This window comes from Malaclemys terrapin, chromosome 14 (assembly GCF_027887155.1).
Source record: "Malaclemys terrapin pileata isolate rMalTer1 chromosome 14, rMalTer1.hap1, whole genome shotgun sequence".
In the NCBI taxonomy this organism is placed as follows: Eukaryota; Metazoa; Chordata; order Testudines; family Emydidae; genus Malaclemys; species Malaclemys terrapin.
In genome coordinates this window covers 10,667,510-10,692,061 of record NC_071518.1, presented here as the reverse complement: position 1 = coordinate 10,692,061, position 24,552 = coordinate 10,667,510, and the positions used below count along the sequence as shown (strand labels likewise).

The following is a 24,552-nucleotide window of genomic DNA, read 5'->3' as shown; positions in this document are numbered from 1 at the left end:
AAGGTACTACTCAGTGTGAATTGCTAGGGACCAGATTTTGATACCCCTGTGCATGATGAGTAGCACTTTACTCCACTAGTGGCCCCACTAAATTATGCCCAAAGAGTAAAGGTATTGGAATCTGGCCCTAGCAATGGAAGTTCAGTATTTTTATATCGCAAACAGCGAAGGTTAAGTTGAGAGACACTGTTCTGAAAAGTGTGGTGTAGCCTCGTGTGAAACACCTTACGGCATTGTCACTATGGTAATGGTTAAAAATAGCGCTGTTGCAGGAGTGAGGTTTATATAGAATTTAAATGATAGCATCAAAGGATTTCACAGGCTTAAATCTGGGTAAAAAGTATATCGAAACCACAAGATCAGAAAACTTACCAGAGGTGATGGCTAAAAAGCTCCATCACTGAAACTGGCATGGGGACATCGGTTAATCTCCTGGCAAATGATCTGAGAGAGGAAGCTCTGGCATCATGTGATAATGCATTAAAAAAACATGTGACGCACTTCATATCAAACCTATTCAAAGAGCTGCTTGTTCCTTGGAATCCTTCCTGGATTTCAGCCATTCTCTTGGGTGGGTTTTCCACCATTGCCTCCAGTCTTCTCTGCAGCAGACATCACATTTCAGTATGAAGACAGAACAAATGTGTCATGACCATTTCCTTGTTTTCCTTGTAGGAATATCTTAGGCATCTGATAAAACAGAGAACTTGACACTTCTTTTTCTTCAGCAAGTTTTCAGTAACTAATAGACATAAAGGTAGAGGAGGAAAGAGGAGAAGGCCTCGTCTGTGTCTTTGTGAGCACATGAATAATTTATTGCAGGAAAGCTAAATTGAGTAAGTTAGTTTTGCCTCTAGTTCTGGAAGTGAGGAGGCCCTGTGGTCATTCTTATGTCTTATGGGAGTGAGTTCCACACTCTAGGTCCAGCCCTTTCCTGCCCCTTCCAGTGAAATATACAGGTATCTATTAAGGGGGACCACAGAGAGAGGTGACTTCTTAGTTACCTGGAGCCAATCCCACGTAGGGCGTTGAATATCTAGGATCTTGAAGTGGACTCTGAATTTAGTAAGCAACCAATAGAGAGTGAGGCATGAGGGTGATTTGTTCGTGGAGACGAGTGTGTTAAGCAGATAGGCTGCTGCATTTTATGCCAGTAAGAACCTTTCAGTGTATGTGGCTTTGTTCCCAGCAGAACGGAGACTAAACCTCAGTAGCCTTGGACTCCCGATGCCTTTCTCTCAGGATGAGTCCTTCCACTGTGATTGATGTTACCCTCACGTCTATGAATTAAAGGGCCACCTCCTGGGGAAAAAAAACGTTATTTAGAAAACATTCTACTTGCATAGCATATGGTTTTGGTATATTTAGAACCCCACCCCCAATTTTCTGTTGCTCAGGGCATTTTCATGAGCACAGGAGATTTGTAGAGTTTCTCTGTTCCTACGACTCATTGCACCCCACCTAACCCAAAATCCAGCCATCCAATATTGCCAGTTCCTTGGAGACTCTTGGCCTTGACCTTCTGTTTCTGAGTTTGCGGTTGTTTGCTGAGGGTGACCGGAGTGTCAGAAGCAGAGACCAGTTGCTCTCAGATTGAGAGTAACTGCAAGGTAAGACTGAGCTCTTTAAGAAACCAAGTGAAAAACAAAAAAACAGCTGGCAGGTTAGCAGAATTGGTTCTAAAAGGAGACTCCTGTAGTGTTTTCCATGAGGCCTCGCAGCTTTTTAAGAACTGGCACAAAGGGAGTGGTTTATGCACTTGGAGCAAAATCGCTTCCACAGTCAATGCACAGGGGTGAGATCACTCTTACCGTGGATGACACTGTCCCCACCAGAGCAGAAGTCTCTCTGAGGTTATGTCTTCACTGCCCCCAAAAGTGTGTGTTTACAGCAAGGTAGCTCACATGCGTTAGTGATTTTGCTTTGAAATCCTAGTGGAGACAAAGCACAGGTAGTTTATTATCTTATATCTATGTCCTAATTTAAGCCAATTCAAGGCAAGTTTGCAGTGGTGTGTATATATACAATGACCAAACAAAGTACAGCTGAACCCTCCCCGCCACCCCCCAAATAAACACAGAGGCTTTTATTATGCTCTTAGGGCTCTGCCTTGATCCTCTGTTTGTAGCCTGGCAACTGTATGTTCTCCATTGCTCTTTTGGAATAGCGGAGCGATGGACAGCTGGGGTGCGCTGCTGCTTTGCTCCGACTCCTGCTGGAGTATTGCTGTTGCACAGTTCTCCTGTACTCACTTGATGACTAATTCTAAGCAGTTCTGTCTTCCAGGTCACAATGACCCTATGTCTCAGCAGGTTTGCAAAGTACTCTTTCAGTTCCTCTTTTATAATTGTAATAAAATGCAACCTCCCCTTGGGTTCCTGAAGTAGACCGTGTCTCAGGAGAGCTAGATTCCCTAGCGTCGATGAGTCTCTTTTGGGAAAGCATTGGAGATCTGCTTCAGGGAGATTCTATGAGGTGTAACTGTCACTTGTCCTTCTCACATGAGCCACTCAATGCGAGAACCTGTGATTTAATCTTGGACTGTGCTTTCTCACAAAGCTCGCTGCTCCTCAGTCAAACTCCTCTTCCTGCTGAGGCTTTTTCAAGAATTGTACTGAACAGAATTAAGATGTTTCACAGGATAATGAGTTTCCCTAAACCCCTTTCTCTTTTCTACGGAGGGTTAGAAAGTGTCTTTATCTGCTCTGATTGAAATTCCCCCCTTACCTCTGGGGATAGGTGAAATCTCTCTTGCTAGTCTCTAGACCAGCTGCCTTTCCAGCTCGGTAGTAGGGAAAAATTCCTTCCCTCATTGCTCTCTGAATGACTCTTGAGACTCACAGACCAATAAGGATATGTCTGTGCTGCAATTAAACACTCACAGCTGGCCCTGGTCAGCTGACAGGGGATTGTGGAGCTCGGGCTACAATTGCGGTATAGATGTTCGCGTATCATCGATCCGTATCAGCCCAGCAAAGTTATTAGGGATTCAATGCTAGTCATAGAGCACTGGTCTAGAACTTTGATGTTTGGGATCTTGTTACAGAGGAGACACCGCACATGTGAAAATGCTCTAGTTGATTCAAGTGCCTGCTGTAGAGTGTCCATGTTTCGCAGCCATAGAGAAGAGCTTAACATGATTGCACGATAGACGCTAATCTTGGTGTGAAATGGAATGCCTCTGACATCCCACAGACGGCGACAACGGCGACCATAAGCAGAACTGGCTTTAGAAATATGCTGTGTGATTTCATCATTAATTGTGGCCTTATTAGATAGCATCATTTTTAATACTGCATTAAGCAGTGTCCTCAATGGTGATTTCAGGGGCAGAATACATTTTCCCCGGAGCAGGCTGGTAGAGCAGTTCAGTATACAGCCCTTCTTGTATAGCCATCTCCAGGAATAATCTAGGCCTTCTAAAACGCTGTACCACAGGACTTTTTAACTTGGGGGTTTATTGTCTCATGTCACATGAAGCTCAAATATCTTGGAATAAATAACTCTGTCCAACCCGCTTGCCTGTATCGAAAATGTCTGAGTGTTTGCAGTGTTGTGTGATACCCAGGTCTGGTAGCATTCATTGGCATCATGGTCTTGGCACGTTTGTGGTAGCCTGTCACAGTCCTATCTCCTGATAAAATCAGTCATGTAAATCTGTCTCGGAAGTTTGACAGCCAGAATTTCTCTTTGGAAGGGCCTGATCCTGCAAGGTGCTGAGCACTCTCTCCTACTGAAGCTCCTGGGAGTTGAAAGGTGCTTGGTACCTTGTAGGAGCAGCAGCCTTAGGGGGAGTCTTGCAGTTGGCTTTGCTGGCTGCAGGAACAGATCCTTCCTAGCCCAGGTAGCCACACAGGTCCAGAAGGACAAGAATAATTTAAATTTTCCTCCTCCTCTTTTCATATTTTTCTCATCATCATGTGTCTTGAATTCACCACAATAAAATTGCTGTGTCCAATGTAAAATCAGCGCGCAGCATGCCCGCTTAAAGGATTGTAGCAATTACCTTTAACATCCACCAAACCGAATGGAATGAAATGTGCTGCACGTTGCCATATTTATTATCTGTTCTCTCTCCTGTAATAATTTCCAGACACTCAGCTTGTTTGTCATTTAAATGTCCTTTGTTTTTGAAGAGTAGCATTTTTAAAAACTAAAATAAGACTGAGAAAATACCGACAGCAAAAGCTGTTTAAATCTATTCGACCCCAAGTGGCCAGCATGACATTATTATTCACTGCAGCATATTTTCAGGTGCTTTGTACAGTTCTGTTTGAAATGAGAATACTAGATTACACTTAAGCGACCCTTGCAAAGGTAAGATGCATCAAGAACAAAGGAATTGCCGAGGGTGATTTACTTAAACCAGCTTAGCTTTAAAAGTAAGACTGACATTGATCCTGAGGATGCATTCTTTGTGCACCCCAAAATTCCCAGGGTCACAACAGGAGTTTTAGGTGCAAAATGAATGCAGAATTAGGCCCTTGAAATATTGGTTTATCTTGCCATGTCAAGGAGCATTTATATAAGGGAGAAAAAATTGCAGTAGATTCAGTGAAATCTCGGGCTTTATGCTGATCTTGCGCAGTGAGCTGAGGGGTAAAAAACTGAGTTAAGCAATGGAATCATTTCAGAGGTGAATGCTGCTCTGAAATCCGATACTTCTCTTTGTGAGAAAGGAAACGGCAATACAGTGCTCTGTAGTAAGGACTAGACTGCTTTTCCGAAGTTCCTTTAAGATGCTTGTGAGTATCACATCAGTATACAGTATCTGAGCTCTCCCTAAGGCCTCTGCAACAGCAGCCGCTTTCTGACACAAACACGTTCCTTGAGCCGTGCACATCTCTCCTGCTGACGACATTGATGATGCAGGTGCACGTGAGAGAGAAGTCAATTTCAAAGCCATTTATGGTGGTGCAGAGCTAGAAACACAGCAAAAAAATACATTTGCCAAGGAGGGGGGAAACAAAATAGGTAAGTATATGCATTTCTATTTCCAAGCTTCTGCAGGAGGTGAGACAGCGTGGGGGCCAGGAGAGAGTTTGGGGGAGGGGCTGCTGCACATTATGGAGAATAAAAGGTAAAAGGAAAAAAGGGAAGTGACAAGTGTGTCCCTTGAATCTGGCTTGTATATCTGGGAAATGTAACTGCTTTGCATGCTGCTGGCTGCTACCTGATTTGCCAGTGCTCCCTTAGACTAGGAAATAGCGCTGACATGGATTCTTCTTAGGAGGCTCTCATTATCGGTTAGCAAAATATGCAGTATTAGAGAGTGCTTAGTGCTAATTTAGGGAGCTTTCTCAGGTGGTGAGGGGGTCTCATTCCTTTCCCAGCTGAATCTTTAGCCTCCTGGAATGATTGGCATTTATTTTGCAGTCTTGCCTTTGGCACAGCATCCTGTTTCCCAGGCGACGACTGGATTCCACCTCGTAGCGTGGAATCTGAAGTGTGCAAAGCCAGAGCCAGTGGGTTTTTGTGCAGCAGGGATGCTATCTGGCTATGCTCCCCAGTGGCCTGGATGCAGTCTCCTACTTGGAAAAACTGGTCAACGTGCAGTAATGATCAAGCCATGTTATCCCGTTTTTCTAGGGCGTAAGTCCCTCATTCCCACATCAGGCTGGTAGCTTGTGAATAGCGCTGACCAGACTCCACAGACACAGCCAGCGTGGGGGGGGGTGGTGGTGTGATATGATGAAGCGGCATTAGAAAGCTGGATACCAGTGACGCTTTTGGACTTGATGTCAGCTGTGTTCTGTATCCCAGTCAGTAATGCCTGGTGTGTCTATGGATCGGGCTATTTGCGTTGAGTTCCCTTTCTGGGGAGCAGTAAGACTGTACCGGCAGCTGGAGTTAATGCTCCTTGCTGGTTACAGTCGCCATGTTTTATGTCTCGCATTCACTTCCTGACCTGTGCTGTAACTCCATCATAACTCACTGCCTCTTGTGTCACATTACTTGAAGACTATCATTCCCATGCATTGCCTTTAGCCTGTTGACCCTCTGGATCTGGGTGTAATTTATAATTTACATACCTAGCTGATAGTCTGATCTCTCTTTTAGCTACAGTACATAACTGTCCATCTGTGACTGGCCCAGAGCTTAGAACATGGGCACTGCATGGCAATAACAGAGTATCCCCCTAATGGTGGGAAGTCCATCAAGGAAACATAGGATGTGCCAGACTGGATCAGACCAATGACCCATCTAGTCCAGTATCCTGTGAGGACCCTAGTGCAGCACCAGATGCTTCACAGGAAGGTTCAAGTACCCTGCAGTAGGCAATAACGGGATCTGCCCCAGGAGGAGATTGCAGGGCCAGAAAGTGGTTGAAACCTCCCCTCTACTGGGATGAGTAAGATCTTGTCTACACTTGCAATAGCATGTGGGGTGTACGTAGCTACACACCTTGGTGCAAGGCAGGCCGCGTCCATGCTCACTGCGAGGTGTAACTAAATGTGGGAGTGAAAGGTTCAGGCAGGTAGGAGGCAGCAGGGAAAGGCTGAAGCAGAGGGACACTACACTGCTAAAAAGAGCTGGGCAGTGGTGGGTGTGTAGAGAGCTGTGGAGGGTACATACCCTAGGATGCAGGCTCGTAGGGCGCTCTGCTCACCTGCACCATGCCTCACCATCTACATGGTGATTTCTACCCATGCTAGTCGGGCACGCAATGTCTGCACTCTACACGCCACTGCGAGTGTCGGTGTACTCTGGGAGGCCAGTGCAGCCCTTAAAACAGATGGTGCAGGCTTGGCAGGACGGCTGGGAGATGGTCTGATTTTGTGCATCCAGCAACCTCTGTGAGGTGGTTTTCCACAGAGGTCTGGCCATAAGCTTGAAGCTGCCCTCGTCTCCTAAAAACCCCAAGGGAAGGTTGCAGCAGCAGTAACCCCACCCAACTACCCCTGTTGCAAGGTGTCACGGACCTTTGGCTGCTGCCATAGGACTGGAGAATCTGTCCCTCTCGGTCTTGTATTTAAAAAATATGGGAAAACATGGTCAGTGTCACTTTTTCTTATGGGAAAGATTATATGGAATTTGCAACCCAAGGGTCCAGCTGTTCTTGTGTGAATGGTTATTGCAGCCCTGGGGTTCTCTAGGTTTCTGCTAGAAACATATTCCGCAGTAGCAGTGAAATTCCGCATAGCCAAAGCAACATTAAAAAACAAAGCCTTGCTTGGCACCGTAATATGAAAAATATGGGACAGCCGTTGCTGTGAGCAGGATGAAAACTGATGTTTTGCCAACCTGAAGTGTAAAGCTGGTGCTGGAACTGAGGCTTGTAGAATGGGAGCATTTGCCAAAAGGAAATGGAAGCGGGGATGGAGGGTTTCGGGGAATGCATCAAGGTCAGCCTTGCCAGAAAACATCTCCCCTGTGGACAGGTCTGATTACGATAGTAACCGCATAGTCCATGCAAAGTGCAGCTGGAGCCACAATTGGCCTTCTGTGTTAGATCGTTACTGAATAGCATCTCGAACGCCCAGACCGGGGAGGTCTGGCTCAGGATCTGCCAGTTATGTTTCTGTTCCATCATGATATTAGGCTACGAGGGATTTACTGGCCAGAGGGCTTTCCCATACGCAGAGGTGAGAAGGTACAGTACAGACCCCCCACATTGGAGTTTTTGAATGCAGCATGCTAAAAATACACTTCAGTATTGGACACAGTGGAATCAAATCAGTGCAAGTTAAAATCGGGAACGTTAGAGGCCGGTGGTAGAATATATGAGTTCAAATCCCAGCAAGTTGCAGTTTACTTCAACTTTCCAAGGTCTATAATATTGAGTCCTAAATGGTTTTGAATGTAAGGGCTTTTCATACGAAACCATAGTACAGTCCATAAAAAAAACCAAAATCCTGCTTGTCCTTTATGGGTCTTTAAAGTCCCCATGGGACTCTTTTTCTTGGCCTCTGTCTCTTTGTATTAAATTCCCCTCATTTCCCATGCTCTTACGTACAGGTTGGTTGCCATCTTCTTAGCAGAGGTGGCTGCAGGCTGGTAGTGGCCTTTGTGGCTGTAATTTATCAAGCACTTCAGGATCCATGGGGAGAAGGATGCTGTCTGATTGTAAAATACCATTGGTTGTACAGAGAGCATGTGAGTGGTGATGTGATTCTCTGGCTTTATGAGAGGACAGATGAGATTGGGAAACAGGGAAGCAATCAGGGGCTGCTCCCAGGAGAGAGCAGAAGTATTAGGTTAGTGTTCTGCATGTATTTTTATGGTGCACAGGTGGGAGACAGTGAGCCAAGTGGTCACAGCCTACACAAACGGCACTAGGGAGGAACTGGCCCCCCTGATGTTTTGCTGTTGTACAGGCGATCTAGTCACTTTCTATGTGTGTTTCCCATGGGTGGTTTTTGGCCATTGCTCCTTCGTTCCCAGAGCAGCCTTGCTTCATCTGAGAGGACAGGACACACCGTTGGCTGAGTAGCTGAAGCCACTGCTGTGTGAAGGAGGAGGGTGGTCGCTCTGTGAGTAGTGAGTAGTTACTAAGTTCCCTCAGCATAACCCTGCTGTGGTGCGCTTGATGAGCGTGCTACCTGTGTGCCAGCACTCCTTTCCCATCTCCTTTTCTTGTCTGTATCGGCCTGAGCAGCAGTGAAACCATCTTCGCTCTTTCATTTTTCCAGCACAGGATCTCAAGGAAAGATAAGCCCTGACGTCAATGGGGAGCGTCTGTTTCATAGTCCAGTTTGTTTATTAGCCACAGCTGAACTCTTTCACCTAATGCTGAACCTGCCTAAACTTCATGGCCCTGGAAGTTCAGCACAGGTTCAGCTGTCCTCGGGTTCTTGTTCTGTTCGATTTGGTATAGGTGCTTATGCCGCGCTCATCACCGTAGTACTCACGCAGAGAGTATTAAGCAACGTGACTAAGACATGTCGTGTGTGTGTTGTTGCATCCATTCCCCAGGGGGAGAAGTGTGTGCAGTGGAGTGTTCTGCTTTGGAAGTTTGGGTTTTTTTGTAATAAATGTGTGCTTAGCAGAGACTGGGGGAGGGGAAGAGAGAAAGAGCCCAGTGAAAAGACAGGGGGAGAGTTGGGTCATAGTGGAAAACAAATCCAGATAGACTGGGTAGAAAAGGGAGAAGAGAGGGGGTGGGGGAGATTCTGAAGAGAAAATGCAGCTGATGCTGTATATATCCCACCTACTTTTGCCATCCTAGCTCAGATGTGTGAGGCTTCTCTTGTACTTAGTACAGAGCACTGGACTAAGGCGGCAGCATGGTCTAATGTCTAGAGCACAGACCTAGGAGGGAAGAGCCCTGTGTTCTGTTCCCAGCTCTGCTACTGACTCACTGGGACACCTTGGCCAAGTCACTCCACCTCTCTGCCTTGGTTTTTTCACCCCTCCCTTGGTCTGTTAAGGCCGTAGACTGTTCAGGGCAGGGACTGTCTTTCAGGGTGTATGTGTTTGTACAGAGCCTGGCACAACAGGGCCCCAATCTAATGTAATGTAAATAATCAGGAGACTCTATTTTTAATCAAGATTTTGAAAAAGTGGACTCACCATGAGAGAAAAAAGGATACAACGTTTTATACAAACCCAAACTGGCTTTGCAAACCTCAAGAAATAGTTTGGGAGGTTCAGGGAATCCCTAACTCCAAAAGCTCCCCTCTCTCTCCCAAGGCATTTCTTTGGTATTTGGTTATTTGTGGGAATTTAGTCACCGTTGCCCAGCCTACCTCAAGCATGCATTCCTACGTGGTGGGTGGGAATTGACATTCTTCAATGTTTAGGGTTGGGCAAAATTTAAATGAAGAAAACTCATGTTTTGGAGCAAAGTGTTAAATGATGTTGCTGATGCAAACAGAGCTGTCCCAGAGAGCCATAAATCACGGGTGCTTCATAGGTAGGGCATCCAGACAGTTACGAAGGGGTTATGGCTTCAGTCATGTCAGTATATAAGGCCCTGATTTTGCAAAAGGATATGTACCCATGCACTGTCTCATTGACTGGAATGGGCTCCAGGCAAGCCGATTCCTTTGCAGGATTAGGGCCCAGGACTGGAGCTAGCAAATGCTGTTGATATGAGCTTTGTTTGCAAAAAAAAAAAAAAAAAAAAAAAAAAGTCTACCAGAAAACGCTCTCCATGGCTTAAGCCAACCTCTAACTCTTGGAGGTCAGGAAGAAAGTTTCCTTAGGGTCAGTTATACCTTAACTACGTATTACAGAATTTCTTGCACCTTCTTTTGAAGCAGCTGGTGTCACCCACTGTCAGAGACAGGATACTGGACTGGATGCTTTATGCCTGTACATATATATGTGTGTGTGTACACACTTCTATATTTAGTTAATAGATTAAGTGGCAGTAGATGGCACTCAAGAATACGTTCTTGGGTTTAGTAAAACAAATAAAATGTGTGTGTTGTACACTGCGAATGACTTATCTGTGCAGCACTTTACATGGAGCTGTTCAGAAGTTGGGCCATTGGTTGATGCAGTGTGACAGTTTCTGTGTTGTGCATTCCACAAACCTGAGTCCTTTGCACCTTGGAAATGCAGCCTCAGTTTATAACTGTTCCATCTTGCCGTCAGAATCCAACTGTAAACGTTGCCTGGCTTAGCGCTGGCCTGCAGTGAGCTGGGAAGGAGCTTGCCTTTTTCCCATTTGCTGGAACTGCCTTTCTCAGCTGAGCAATAAATCAGTAATTTCTGGCGCACACAGCCCTGGGGAAGCCATGGTGTACTGTTAGTGCGTCTACAGAAATGAGCAATTAGCTCACCTGCAGTCGAGCAGAGAGAAGGGAAAGATGATCCCAGCTGAAATCCTGTAATGGTTGGAGTCCAAGTGCTAGAATTTAAGAGGACACTCCAGGTTGTGGTTTTGTTTTTTTCTTCTTTATTAAGACCTCAAAAATGCCTCAGGTCCCTGAGGGAAATTGGCTGTCAAAAACTGAGAATGTTTCCCGGACTGTAACAGCAGTGAGCAAGCGGAATGGGATTTTGGGCACAGTGGAGACCAACGTCGTCTCATCATCATCATACCAAGGGTAATGTCTCCTTGGGGGATCTAGAGACATCAGAACCCCAGGAAGAGATTATTCTTTTCATTTATGTGCATTTAGACTTGGATATTACAGCCCTTACTTTTGTAAATGGTCCCATTATTCTCAACCAGAGGCTGGGAGTGTTCAGTGAGCAAGGGCGGCAGGATTAGGCTCTCAGGGCATATAACTTCATTATGTATAGGATTTTTTTTTTTTTTTTAAACCTTCTGTGTCCTGGGTTCTCCCATTCTGAACCTTTTGTCCGCAGCTCTCTGTGTGCGAGGCAGTGTGATCTACTGGTGGTAGAAGAAGAGTGTGAATCAGAAGTCATGGGTTCTAGTCCTGTGTCTGCCACAGTGGGGGCAGGCTGCGAGGCTTCATTAATGGAAGTTATTTGAGATCCTTGGATGAAAGTTGCCCTATAAATGCAAAGCATTATTATGTTTTCCTTGTGCTTCCCTCCACTTCCGCTTCAAGTGGAACAGCTTTATTTAAAAAAGTCGTTACAGAAAAATTCTGGAATAGCATTAGAAAGCTTTGTGGTTCTGGTTGGGCAACAGCCAGCAGGGTCAGAGTGTGCGGTCTGCTGTGGCGTGTTTGTGTGCGTCGTCATCTGAGATGTGATTTCTTTTGAGGACATCCCTACTGAATGGGTTTTTCTTTTTTTATGAAAAAGCCTAGACAGGATAGACCTGAATCTGCCTGCCTGACTGGCAACACAGTGCAGCTATTTCCACAGGACATCTGCTATGGCCTCTCGGGGGGTTGGTCCTTGCTCAGGGTGAGGATCCATAAACATTCTGCAAAGCTCAGGCCCGCTCGGCAAAGCCTCGCTGACGCAAATAGCTCCATTATCTGTGAAGAGTCGCTCATGCCAGTGAAGCTTTGCGGGATTGGGCGGTCCTAGGGCATGCCTGCCCTGTAGTACCCTCTGCTGAGTTAGTATGGAGCTGTGTGTCTTCCCTCGCTCAGTTTCCCTTCTCAGGTAGTCAATAACGCCATTTCAGGCACTCTTGACATTTGATTCGATAGTACCCTTCATAGGGCTTGTTTATTACTTATACCAAAAAGGGCCATAACAAAAAGTCCCAAATAAACAAAAGGTGCTTCTGGCTCTCGAGGTTTCTCTGAAGCCTGTCATCTAAGTTGTTCCCAGCTCTCCTGGTTCTGGATAGCAATGTACATCTCCGTCTCTGTCTTCCACCACTTAATTCACAGGCTCAGCGGGTTTGGCAGCCTTCGGCTGGTGTCTGCTCCCTGCTGTCTCAGGACCCCGCAGCAGGCTTCTTGCTTCCCACAGTGTCGGCAGGCATCTGCCCTTCTATGAGGGAGGGGGCAGCATTGATGCTGGTCCCTTCTCCCAGCTCATTCCTTACTGTCTGGGGGAGAGGGGAGCCTTGCCCTGCCCTCTCTGTGAGGATCCAGGCTCTTAAAGACACAGGAACAGGATTCCTTCTGAATGCTATTTCTTCTTGGGATCCCCTTTCTTCTCCCCCCATATCTCCTGAGGCTTTGTGTATCAGGCACCCCCAAACTCTTAAAGGGCCGTGCCACATGGGAGGAGGACAAACTACCTAAACGTGACACGAACATTACCTGGATTGCAAGGGGGGGTTGTTAATTTAGAAGCACATTTTGCATCCAAACACATGCACATTTTGCATCCTTAAATGGACCTGTTTCTGCTCTTGGTCCTCAGCCACAGCCTCCCGTCTCCTTCCCCCTCCCCCCCCCCCGCCGCCGCCGCCCCCCAAGTGCTAGTTATCGCTTGCTCACGAGTCAGTGCAGGTAAGAGGACAGATGGCTTAGCTTTGGCCGAGTGCTCGCTGATGCAAACCAAATTGCTCTGGTAACCAGCTGATGGGTTTCAGACTTTAATTGAGGCTTTCAGTGAGCTGCTCAACAGTAAATAACATTATGCTGACAAAAGCAGCAGTGTAACCATGGACAAAGGTTCAGGGTAGCAGAGTTCAAGCCTCTCGGGGATGCTGTTGTTTTTGATTTCCCACCATCATTCAGAAATCCTTTAACATTGTTTAAAGATAGCAGTGCGTCATGTGAGCACATTAAACCCCTTTGTCCTGGAAAGCTGGAGCCAATACAGAGCCCTTTGGATTCTTTGCTTGCAGCTGCCACGGCGTGTGTGCAGAGGTAGCCTAACCTCGAAGCTTCCTTTTGATCGCTGTCCGGCTGGCATCAGCAGCAGTTGTTATAGGTCTCTCTTGCATGGCAGGATGTTCAGTTCCCTCTTTCTTCTCCTATATATGGCTTCACATCTGAATGGAAACCATTTCTGATTTATTTATATCTGCACGGGAGAATTTGACGGCTGCAGAAGGGTTTGCGTGGTACGGTCTTCCCACCGAACAGTACGGTTCTCTGCAGCAGCTCCCCTTCAGACTGCAGCACCTGCCCTTTGAAGCCACATTGCTGTAAGCCTTCTGAGTGGGGGTGATGAAGGGAAGAAGAGCCGAATGTTGGGGGAGGAGTGGATGCATGGGATGGCCCAGCTGGTTGCTTTCTGTTGGTCTGTCATCCTCTGGTTTCTGCTTTGAATTTAATTTGCTTATTTCCTAGGACAGAAGTGTAAAATGTCAGTGTCGAAAACACTTTGCTAAGCTTGCTTTGTTTAGGATGCTTTGCGCACTGTGCATAATTAGCCAAAAATTAGTAGTTTAGGGTTATCGGGCTGACGGATCAGCCTAGAAAGATTAGATTTTATTCAGTGCTGTAGCCAGGGAAACTATAGAGAACCATTAAATAAATAAGTGACATTAAAATCTCTATGGGAGCATCATGTTATGTTTCCTAAAAAAAGACTATAATGATAATAATTAAACGATGACAATGTGCTCAGTAGTTTAGAAGCCCTAAAGGGCTGCTCCAAAGAGCTTTCAAATCTAAAGGCATTTACTCCCCTCTAAAATCTGAAATATCTTTAGTATCCAGGGTGGGGTTTGTGTTTTTTCCTGTTTCTTTTTATTTTCCAATATCTTCAAAATGCTTTGCAAGCCAGAGTGGCTGCTGTTGGGCTTTTTCATTTGTATAAATTTAATTAAAATGAAAAGTGTATTTAAATCACTGATTTGGAATACTTCATCAGCCTGTGTATATAGCACTAAGGCCATGACTCATCGTTGTGAAGAGCCAAAACTTGGTATGTGAGATGTATTCTCCCTTCTTTATTGTTCTCCCCTTGCATTCTGCTACAATTGGAGTAGATTGTGCTCTCGTATTGACCATTAAAGCTGATGCCACAGTGGGAAAGAAGTGATTAATAAGCAGATAGCTACAGATCATTCACCGATGATTCTGGAAGGACTGCGCTGTATTCGTGAATGGGCGAAATGCTGATTAACACATCAGCAAAGCATTTCTGAACAAGAATGCTGGAGAATTGTGTCTAGAGCTCACATTTCTGATGCTGATCTGTAGCCTACATACCAGTGTTAAATTCATAGTCTGCGTTAAGGGAGTGATTTTTCAAAGGGCCTGTATTGCAGCTGCTAAATGTGTAGGTCCATTTGTGAGTGTGTGTGCGTAACTCATGCTTTGTGTACAACCTGAGGAACTGTCTATCCATATGGTTTACTCCAACCAGAGGGAAAATGTATCTGGACTTCATTGAACACGTTGGTCACAGGATCAGATTTGTAAACAGACATAAATGAAACAGGAAAACGAGCCATAGCAAAAACTCCTGGGGGTGTGGCAGCTAGGTTCCAGTTGTCAGTATAGGCTATGCTCTTTCTGGGCCTGTGAATTGGAATGGAGATTGAGGATTGTCTGTCTGGACTAATCGGTATTGGTTTTTAAGGTACCCATCATGATGACATGGGGTGATATTTTTACTCTCATCATCATTTTGTTAGGCTTCTAGAATTCTATCCAGTTACTCTTGGGATTTTGGAGGGTGGGGTTTTCCCCAAAGATTACTATATATGAACGCAACACAGTCTATGCTATAATCATTCATGGGAGCATAGCTATTCAGAAGGCAAGAGTTGATCCTCTGCTGATCTAGCTTGTGTGTGTGTGTGTTGTTGAAAACTAGTAGATTTTGAAGTGTGTGGAGATTACCAGGAATAATATAAAAGTGTACGGGGACCATCCATTGATCAAGGTATTAACTAGAGCGGGGCGAAGAATGGAAATGCCATGTCATGAAGGTTTTCAAGATTTTTTGAAAGATTTTTGTTCATGACACCTCCAAAACTTTGAAATTTTCTGCAAAAGAAAGTTCCGGAAAAATTCTCGATTTGGGTTGATGAAAAAAGTTCATTTTGATATTATTGAAATGCTTTCTTTCAATTTCTACTTTTTTATATTCTGTCATATAAAAAACATTTAAAATGGAAAGTCATTTCAAAAGGAAAAAATGAATCTATTCTAAAAATACTGAAACGGGATGTTTAGACACTGCTGGAACTTTTTCTTCCTTTTTTCCCCCCTCCAAAAAAAAAAAAAAAAAAAAAAAGGGCATGTTTTTGCAAAGTGTTTAGATTTCAACTGAAGTATAGTCTCCAATGGAAAATGGTTCCAGCAAAGTTCTTCTGACCAGCTCTAGTTCTGAGTGAAGAATGCTGAGATTTTTCTAGAATCATAATTCATCATTTGACTATGCAGGAAAAAATCATATGTAGAGCAATAGCTGGTTTTTTACTATTCCTAGCAATTAAATGCAATTATTTACATTTTATTCAAAAGGACATTTGGCTCTGAAAAGGGTACAATTGCTGTTATCTTCCACTGGGCTTCAAGGACAGGGGCATTTGCAATATATGGATGATTTGAAGCATACTTCAGTGACAGATAGTTCATCTTCTGAAACTAGGGTTGCCAGGCATCTGGTTTTTGACCAGAATGCCCAGTTGAAAAGGGACCCTGGTGGCTCCGGTTGGCAACGACGACCAGGCCGTTCGAAGTCTAGTCAGCAGCGCTGCGGGGGCCTGGGGCTAAGACAGGCTCCCTGCCTGCCCTAGCTCCGTGCAGCTCCCGGAAGCAGCCACCAGGTCCTTGCGGCCCTTGGGCACCCAGGGAGACTCTGCGTACTGCCTCCGTCCTGAGTGCCGGCTCCGCAGCTCCCATTGGCCAGGAACTGCAACTAGTGGGAGCTGCGGGGGCGAGGGGACCACGTGGAGCCTCCCTGGCAGCTCATGTGCCTAGGGGCTGCAGGGACCTGGCGGCCACTTCCTGGGAGCTGTGGTAAGCGCCACCGGGATCCCAGACCCCACTCCCCTGCCCCAGCCCTGAGTTTGCTCCTGCACCCCAAACTCCTCATTCCTAGCGCCACCTCAGAGCCCACACCCCCAGCCGGAGTCCCTCTCTGCACCCTGGAGCCCCTCTCCGCACCCCCAAACCACTGCCCCAGCCCGGAGTCCTCTCCTGCACCCAAAACCCCTCATCCCTGGCCCCAGTCCAGAACCCATATCTCCCCCCGCACCTCAATCCCCTGCCCCAGCCCAATGAAAGTGAGTGAGGGTGGTGGAGAGCAAGCGACAGAGGGAGGGGGAATGGAGCAAGGGGGGGTAGGGCTTCAGAGAAGGGGTGGAGCAAGGGTGTTCGGTTTTATATGATTAGAAAATTGTCAACCTATCTGAAACCAAAGCAAAAATGTGGCTACCATAACCCATTTCTTCCATGGAATTATGAACCCGCAAATTTATACACATGGAGGTTGTTTTTCCCCCTTGAAAGAGTTTGAGCACTGCATTTTTCTTTTTTAAAAAATAAATAAAAAGATGAAATGTGAAGAAGTTTTAAAATAAAGTTTTAGGGAAGCCGCTGTTTTCTTGCAGTTTCCTTACCATGACAGTCTCACAATGGTATGTGTATGGTTATTTATATTTTCTTGCAGAAAAAGATTTACAAGTACAAGAAAGTGCTTAGTAACCCAAGCCGTTGGGAGGTTGTTTTGAAGGAGATTAGGACACTGGTGGACATGGCGCTAAACTCTCCACTACAGGATGATTCCATCCATCAAGCACCACTGGAGATTGTCTCAAAGCTGCTCTCGGAGGTAAGACCATGAGGATGTTCCCATCTTGTTGCTTTCTCTTAGGAAAAAACAAACACTTAACAACCTGCCCCCACCCCAAACTTGTAACTCAAGTTCAAAATTCTGCCCTTGAATATGCACCGTGATTCCTTTTGATTCCAGTGGCCCACTCCCTAGGTGTTCTTAGTCGATAACTCATTCATTATGGGTCTGATCCATAGCCCATTGAAGTTAATGGCAAAATTCCCATTGACTTATAAATAAAAAAAAATAAAAAAAATTAATGGAGATATCCTATCTCTTAGAACTTGAAAGGTCATTGAGTCCATCCCCCTGTCTTCACTAGCAGGACCAAGTACTGATTTTTCCCCAGATCCCTAAGTGGCCCCCTCAAGGATTGAACTCACAACCCTGGGTTTAGCAGGCCAATGCTCAAACCACTGAGCTATCCTTCCCCGAAACCAGAGGGTTCTTCATTGGGTTCTTAGCTGGGCTCTATTTGTATGTAATAGACTAGATCATTCTCACAACAGATCAGTGGGATGTGAACACTGATAAAGCCTAATAAGCAGCTCTTTTCGTGTTGCAATTTCAAATGGAGATATCAGAGGTTTTAGCCTCCCCCATATCTGTGTCAAATAGATGGTCCACTTCTGTGCAGGTTTGATATCATTTGTCCCCATTTTTATTTTGTAGCATTTGGTGCTATATTTAACCGGTTACTCGCTTTGAAATGGGTTTCCTTCTTACTCTTAGCAACTGTTCTCTGGTTGTTTCAGTTCTGGTACAAAAATAAAATATGATGCATGTCAGAATTTTGTATCTATTGGGTAAAGGGGGTGAAGGGTAGGCTGCACTTTTGTGTACATCTGTGATGAGCAAAAAAAGAGCTGCTTTTTCTTTGGTACACTAAGGTTGCAGCACTATTGTAACCTTGCAGCGCCTTGTGGAACACAAAGAACATAGGGAAATACTGTATTGGAGTAAATTGATGCAGATCAGTTGACTTCAGCATTGCTGCACGCAGAGCTTTGGAGCGGAGCTCGGAGCTGGACCGCGGAGCAGCTCCGGAGCAGTGGATCTGCAGGTTTTTGCCTGGAGCTGGAGCGGAGCCGGAGCACAGCTGGTGGTATATTTGGCTCCATGTTAGTAGGCAGGAATTACAGGCAAACTGCTGCAGTTAGTCCTCCAGCCATGGCAGAGAGCGACGAGGAAAACCTTTTATTAACTCAGTCTGTGGAATTGAAAGTTTGAAATGTAGAAAGCATTTTTTAAGAAATGCCTCTCACTAGTTCAGTCTTTCCATTAATTTGTATCTCAGGGAGCATCAACATTTAGCTGAAACTTCCTGGCTGTAAATCCAGGGGTCACGATCCTGTAGGTGCTGAGCACCCCTTTGTGAGAAATGGAAGTGAGCTTGGCCCCGATAGTAAGTTATTGATAACCTGCATTAAAGGAATGGTTTTAACAGAGCCTGATTTTATTCCTGTTAGTGATTGCAGAATCGGACCTTTTTCCTTGTTCATTTGCATCGGCTGAGGTGTGTGCATTGACCGTGTCAGTTTCAAAATAAAGTTAGCTCATTGATTTCTTCTGTTTAACCTTTTCAGAACACCAACTTAACCACTCAAGACCATGAGAGCATTATTGTGGTGAGTGTCCTTATGTCAAGTTTTGGAGGGTCACTCTGTGTTTCAGATTTTCATTTTGCCCTTGTTTTGGCTTCTATTGTGCCTGCTCCTGTCCCATTGACATCAGTGGCACTTTACCATTGACTTCAGTGGGTGCAGGGTCACACCCGTTTAACCCATTCACTTTTTCACATTTCTATTGTCCCCTTTTTCCTGTTTGGTATAAATAACAATAAAAGATCCCAGATTAATGTGTATAAAACTCCATAGAACTTTAAGGATGAATTGTCTCCCCGCATGGTTGCACACTGCAAATGTTAACATCTGCACCTGCCAAGTTTGACCTCTCAGAGCCTGTGGGAGCCATGGTTTTCTTCGGGGGCTAGTGTGCTGTTGTGCTTTTGTGCACACTCGGGCTAGACTGTGGAAGGTGTGTGAGCATGTGTTTGCCCTTGCAAGTGTGGGAATGAGTGCGTATGCTTTTACCCATGTACACAAGGGGATATGAAAATGCTCTCTTCAGTTTTCTCTGATTACTTACAGTGCATTTATTTGGTTACATAAATAACTAAAGCAAAATACGGTAGCCCTCCTCCCCATGCAACCAAATATGAAATCTTAACAAATCCAACAATTGATCAGAGGTAAAAATTGCTTCTCAATCATTGTAATTTAATTTCAGTTGCTGGCGATTTCCAGGAGATTTTCTTAGTAATCTAATCTAGTACTTCACCACCACCTGATCATAACATGTCTCCATGAATCTTCCTGCAAAACAACATGACATAAAATGTAGCCACTGCTAGGTGTGAATTGCACTTACCAGCTAAAGTCCTGAGCAGGAGTTATCAGTCATTACGATAAGTTTCTAAAGTGGCAGTCGCTTTGCTCAGAAGTCCACTATGGATTTCATTTTACTTCAGTGCTAAGGTTAATTTAGACTTCCTGTTGCTAGTCAGTGATAATTGTTATTTGAGGGAGGGGGAAAATCTTGGTAATTAAAAAAACAAATAAAACCTCCCAACTATTCTGGCTTTTATCCAATTCTGAAGATTGTGCCTCAGTCATTAACAGAAATACAATTTCTGGTTTTTTTAAGCCCCTTGCAAATATAGCAGCAGCCTTGCATTATTCTTATTATTTATTTACTTGGTAGTAGTGGTAGTTGTAAATATTTGTGACCTCAGTGATTTACCTGTATAGATAAAGCCATGTGCCTTGCCCTAGATTTAGCTAACAGCCTGATTCTCATTCGAAATTGCCAGAGAGTAACAAACCAATTCTCCGCCTGGTCTAGTTCCATATCTTTTGGGGTGGAGTGGGGGTCTGTGTGGAATGCATGTGAATTTAGTTCTGGTGAAAGATAACAGATGGACAGCCCTGCAAAGCAAAGCTCTCTCTTTATCCACAGGACAGGCATAGGTTGAGCAGAGGAATGCAGGCTTCCTCCACACTGTCCTTGTTCCAGAGAGATTACTGACTGGGGAATCTCCATGGCCCAGTCAGCTCTCGGCCTCTCTGAGACTGCCAATTCTGGTTGTCTCTTTGGGAAGTGGACACCAAACAGCAATTCCCATCTTCAACTACTTTGATCTGATAACCTCTCTGTCAACATGCAGGCATAAAACCCTCACCGTGACTTTGCAATACAATTTATCAGAGAGATGGAGGAGGATGGATGCTATAGCAAATTATTATAAAGATAAATTCAGGTAGAGTCCTTAATGTAGTTAACTGTTGAATATGTAGCAAGGATATTATAGTCCAGCTGAATATTACAGCAAGAGTGCACCACTTGTATAGTACTGTAGTAAGAATATATTGCTATAAGGCCATGACCAGTGAAGAAATAAACAGCTGTAGGGAGGGGGATTGCACAATACCCAGCTCTAGCTGCTCCAGTGTTATGTAAAATCGAGGCAGCTCTTTGCAGGTGTGCTTGGTTTTCATTCCAGAAGTTCATGTTAATCTTCTCCTCTGGCTGAGTGGGTGTTGTGATTCATGGTGATTTTGATGGGCTAATTTGAACTGAACTCCTGTGGGAAGGCCTAAATAAATAAATAAATAAAATCAAACAGGCTGCATTAGCAAAATCCCCAAATGCCATCCAGGTAGAATGCCTGTCGTTCAGAAGTTTAATACACAAATGCTTTGTTAAAGAGTTTTACTTTTTAAATTAGTACCGGGAATCCCTTACTCCAAAAAGCCTGAAGGCATCATCATGTACGGAGAAAGCATTGTTCTAGTAATGCTTTCTAATTTACAAAGGAGACAGCAACAACATAATTTCATTACACGCACAGTGGCAGGTATGACTTGTAATATATTTATAGTACATAACCACATCAGGTTGCCTAGCGATGGAGAAAGAGAGGTTGACCTGAACTTTTGGAAAGTTAGTCATGTTTTTTATAGAGTGTAGTGTCCACAAAAACAGTATTGTCATTGTGGTGGTCTTGGTAAAATGAAAGGAAATCAGTCATTCCCTGCAAGCGGGGTCTGTTTTGTACTGGGTGGTAACATCTGAGCATGAGCTCATTATAAAAGACATAACGTGTATGTGTTTAAGTATATTTTAGAACCCTTTAAATAAAGTGGCAGTGCCACTTTAATCATGAGTCAGATTCATCCCTAGTGTAATACCCCTGAAATCAATAAGTCCCATTCTGTTCTCCTTTACACTGGTGTAAAATCTGGAGTAACCTGTTGTCTTCAGTGGTGTTACTTTTGAATTTACACTGGTGAAACTGAAAGCAAAATTTGCCCAATGGGCTTACAACAAGGATGAATTTAGGCCCATAATTTAAAAATAAAACAAACCCTAGTTTCCTTATTAACACTTGGGAAAAACAAACCACATTTCTATTAGTGGTAGATTCTGTTCCAGAAAACAAAACAAAACAAACTCCCCCTAAAATCCTAAATATGTAACTTAATCCTGAGAGCATCTAATTAAACTTAGAGAGACAAGGTGGATAAGGCAGTATCTTTTATTGTAATGCTATCTGTAATGGCGATACTTACCATGTTGTGTTTTATTGTAAAAGATATTACCTCACCCACCTTCTCTCTCTAATATCCTGGGACCGATGCTGCTACAACACGGCATTAGACTAAATTTATGGTCACCTTCTTATCCAGGTCTCTGTTTTAAAGAATTTTAAAATATACTCACTCCTCACATTCTTTTATTAGGGCTGGCCTGTGTGATGAAGTCAAATTGAAGTATGCTAACTTTTTATTTTCAAGGCAATTGCACCTTTGCTGGAAAACAATCACCCTCCGCCTGACCTCTGTGAATTCTTCTGCAAGGTACTAAGAACCAATTTGTTGTCTGAAGTCTCATTGATGTTTTGTTTTTGTTAACCTCTTGAACTGATTCCTCCAGTTAGTTTCTATCTTTGATTGATGGCCAGCAAGATCACTATTCTTAATGGGCCAGACTGTAAAATAGTATTAAACGTCAGGAATATAATCCTCAAACTGTGACACAGAGTGATGTCTCATTGTATGTCCCATTGCTAGTGTAAGTGCCACTGGAACCAGCGGGTTCTGATGGATCATGATGTGGGGCATACACTACACTGTCCTCTTCCTGCAAGCGCGCGTGTGTGTGTGTGTTACTAGGGTTCTGGACTTTAGATCCCAAGGTCTTTGAATTTGAAAAAGCTGCTATAACTTTAATTTTCCTCTCTAAACTGATTTGACATTTCAATTGAAAGTCTAATTGCTAACAGTTGAATATATGCTTTTCATCAGGTCCCCTTGATTACTGGGTAATTCATTTGTAAGGAAAGACTGTCAGATTGGCGGATTCAGAAACTTATCAAAGTCATTCACACATTGTTATTAACCACCTGTAGGGCCAGTGCCTGCCCTCTAGGGCATGTGCATCTAAAATCCCAAATTGGCTCCAGGTGACTAAGGGCAAGTCTACACTTAAAACGCTGCATTAGTGCAGTAGTGTTTTAATGAAGACGATGTAAGTCAATGGGGAGACAGCTCTCCTGTTGGCTTAGTTAATCCACCTCCCTGAGAGGCGGTAGGTATGTCCGTGGGAGAAGCTCTCCTGCCAACATAGTGCTGACTACACAGGGGGTTAGGTTAGTATAACCATATCACTCAGGGGTGTGTGGATTTTTCACACCCCTGAGCAACATAGTTACACTATACCGGTATAAGTCTGTAGTGTAGAGCAGACCTAAGTATATTATTGATTAATGTTGTAGTCTCAGGTTTTAGACAGTGATTTGGTAAAGGCTAGGGTTCCTCCAAGCTCCATACATATTTCTGGTTTCTCATTGCAGCACTGCAGAGAACGCCCTCGGTCCATGGTTGTCATAGAAGTGTTCACACCGGTGGTACAGAGAATCCTCAAACACAACATGGTAAATATCGATGTTGTATGAATTTGGTTGGTTAGGAGAGCTATCACTGTGACCCCTTACGTATGAATTGGCTATCTTTCTTGTCTATAATGCACCCATCACCATGATGCCTGGTCATTATATGTGTGTACACTTATGCCTTGTAGCCATGCACTACATCTAAGGTGCTTACCTTTGGGCACTCAGATTGAGATTCTCAAAAGCATCTAAGCTAGATAGACACTAATCTCACTTAGGTGCTTTTGAAAATGCTACCCTCAAGTCTGAAAATGTTGACCTCTTATTTTTATTTGTATGTACACCTTTACCCCAATATAACGTGACCCGATATAACACTAATTCGGATATAACGCGGTAAAGCAGCGCTCTGGGGGGGGGGGGGGAGCGGAGCTGCGCACTCCGGCGGATCAAAGCAAGTTCGATATAACGTGGTTTCACCTATAACGCAGTAAGATTTTTTTTTGGCTCCTGTGGACAGCGTTATATCAGGGTAGAGGGGTACTTATTACGAGGCATGTCAATTAATACCAGGAAGTGCAACCATCTTGGGTGGAGCCCAATAGCTGGTTATCACTTCCCAACAACACTAATGACTGCCTGTCTTGTTCTGGAACGAGAAGATGCTTTTATGTGCTCTTTGAAGGGTACTAGTGCTGCTAGTACAGTTTCTAATTTGCATAAGTAGATTTTATTGCACTAAGCTGCAGTTTGCTATGATCCCTGGAATGGGTTTCATGCTTTTATAAGTGCACAAAAGGTTTATTTTCATTGTTATAATTATAGACGACAGCCACAGCCTTTCTGGGTCACAACATACATCCCAAGTGAAACATTTCACGTTTCTTATTTATACAACTCTTTTTTTTTTTTTTTTTTTTTTAACTCCTAGAGTTTTCAGAACTAACAAACCCGACATGGCCAACAGGCTGTATTCTTGGTTCTGTGCCCGCTCTCTCCAGACATGTCATTTTTGAATATGCCGTAACCTTCAATAAAATATTCTGTACATGTTATTCTTGGATTCCAGACCATTAAAAATACTACTACTACCACTACCAAAAATAAATAAATAAAATCCAGTGCTCTTGTGGGGTCTCAAATAAAATCTAAATGCACAGTGTGCTGCTTGTATTTGGTTAGCTTAAGAGAATTGCTCCTATTTACCATACTTAGCATTTGCAGATTGGGAATCACCATGCCTTTTTACCACTGTGTGTAATTGAAGAATTTACAGTGTTAAATATTAATGGGAGTGGATATGGGCACTTTACTGCTCTCTGGGGAATTATACTCTGAATAGTCTCTTTAGATTGCGTATGTGTGTATATAAAAACGTTGTCTTGGGGAAGAGATGCAAAGAGCCCAGTGTTAATTTCATAGCATTAGCAGGCCACTTAGAAATCCAGTGAAGACTGGTCTGGGAATCTGGAAACCTGGACTCTATTACTGGCTCTGCCGTTAATGTGCTCTGTGGTCTTGGACAAGTTGCTTCAAGATCTGTGCCTCAGTTTCCCCCTGTAAAATTATACTCATCTTCTCTT

General features: G+C 44.2%; 1 protein-coding gene across 4 annotated transcripts in view; it reads left to right on the top strand.

The window, feature by feature from the left end:
- The window catches only part of CMIP (c-Maf inducing protein), a 178,877-nt gene that overhangs the window by 119,782 nt on the left and 34,543 nt on the right, over positions 1–24,552 (top strand). For all 4 annotated transcript variants that reach the window (XM_054048859.1, XM_054048860.1, XM_054048862.1 and 1 more), the window contains exons 4-7: positions 16,852–17,013; positions 18,603–18,644; positions 21,873–21,935; positions 22,931–23,011. In XM_054048859.1, the coding sequence (XP_053904834.1) occupies positions 16,852–17,013; positions 18,603–18,644; positions 21,873–21,935; positions 22,931–23,011 (348 nt within the window). The remainder of the gene's footprint in view (positions 1–16,851; positions 17,014–18,602; positions 18,645–21,872; positions 21,936–22,930; positions 23,012–24,552) is intronic.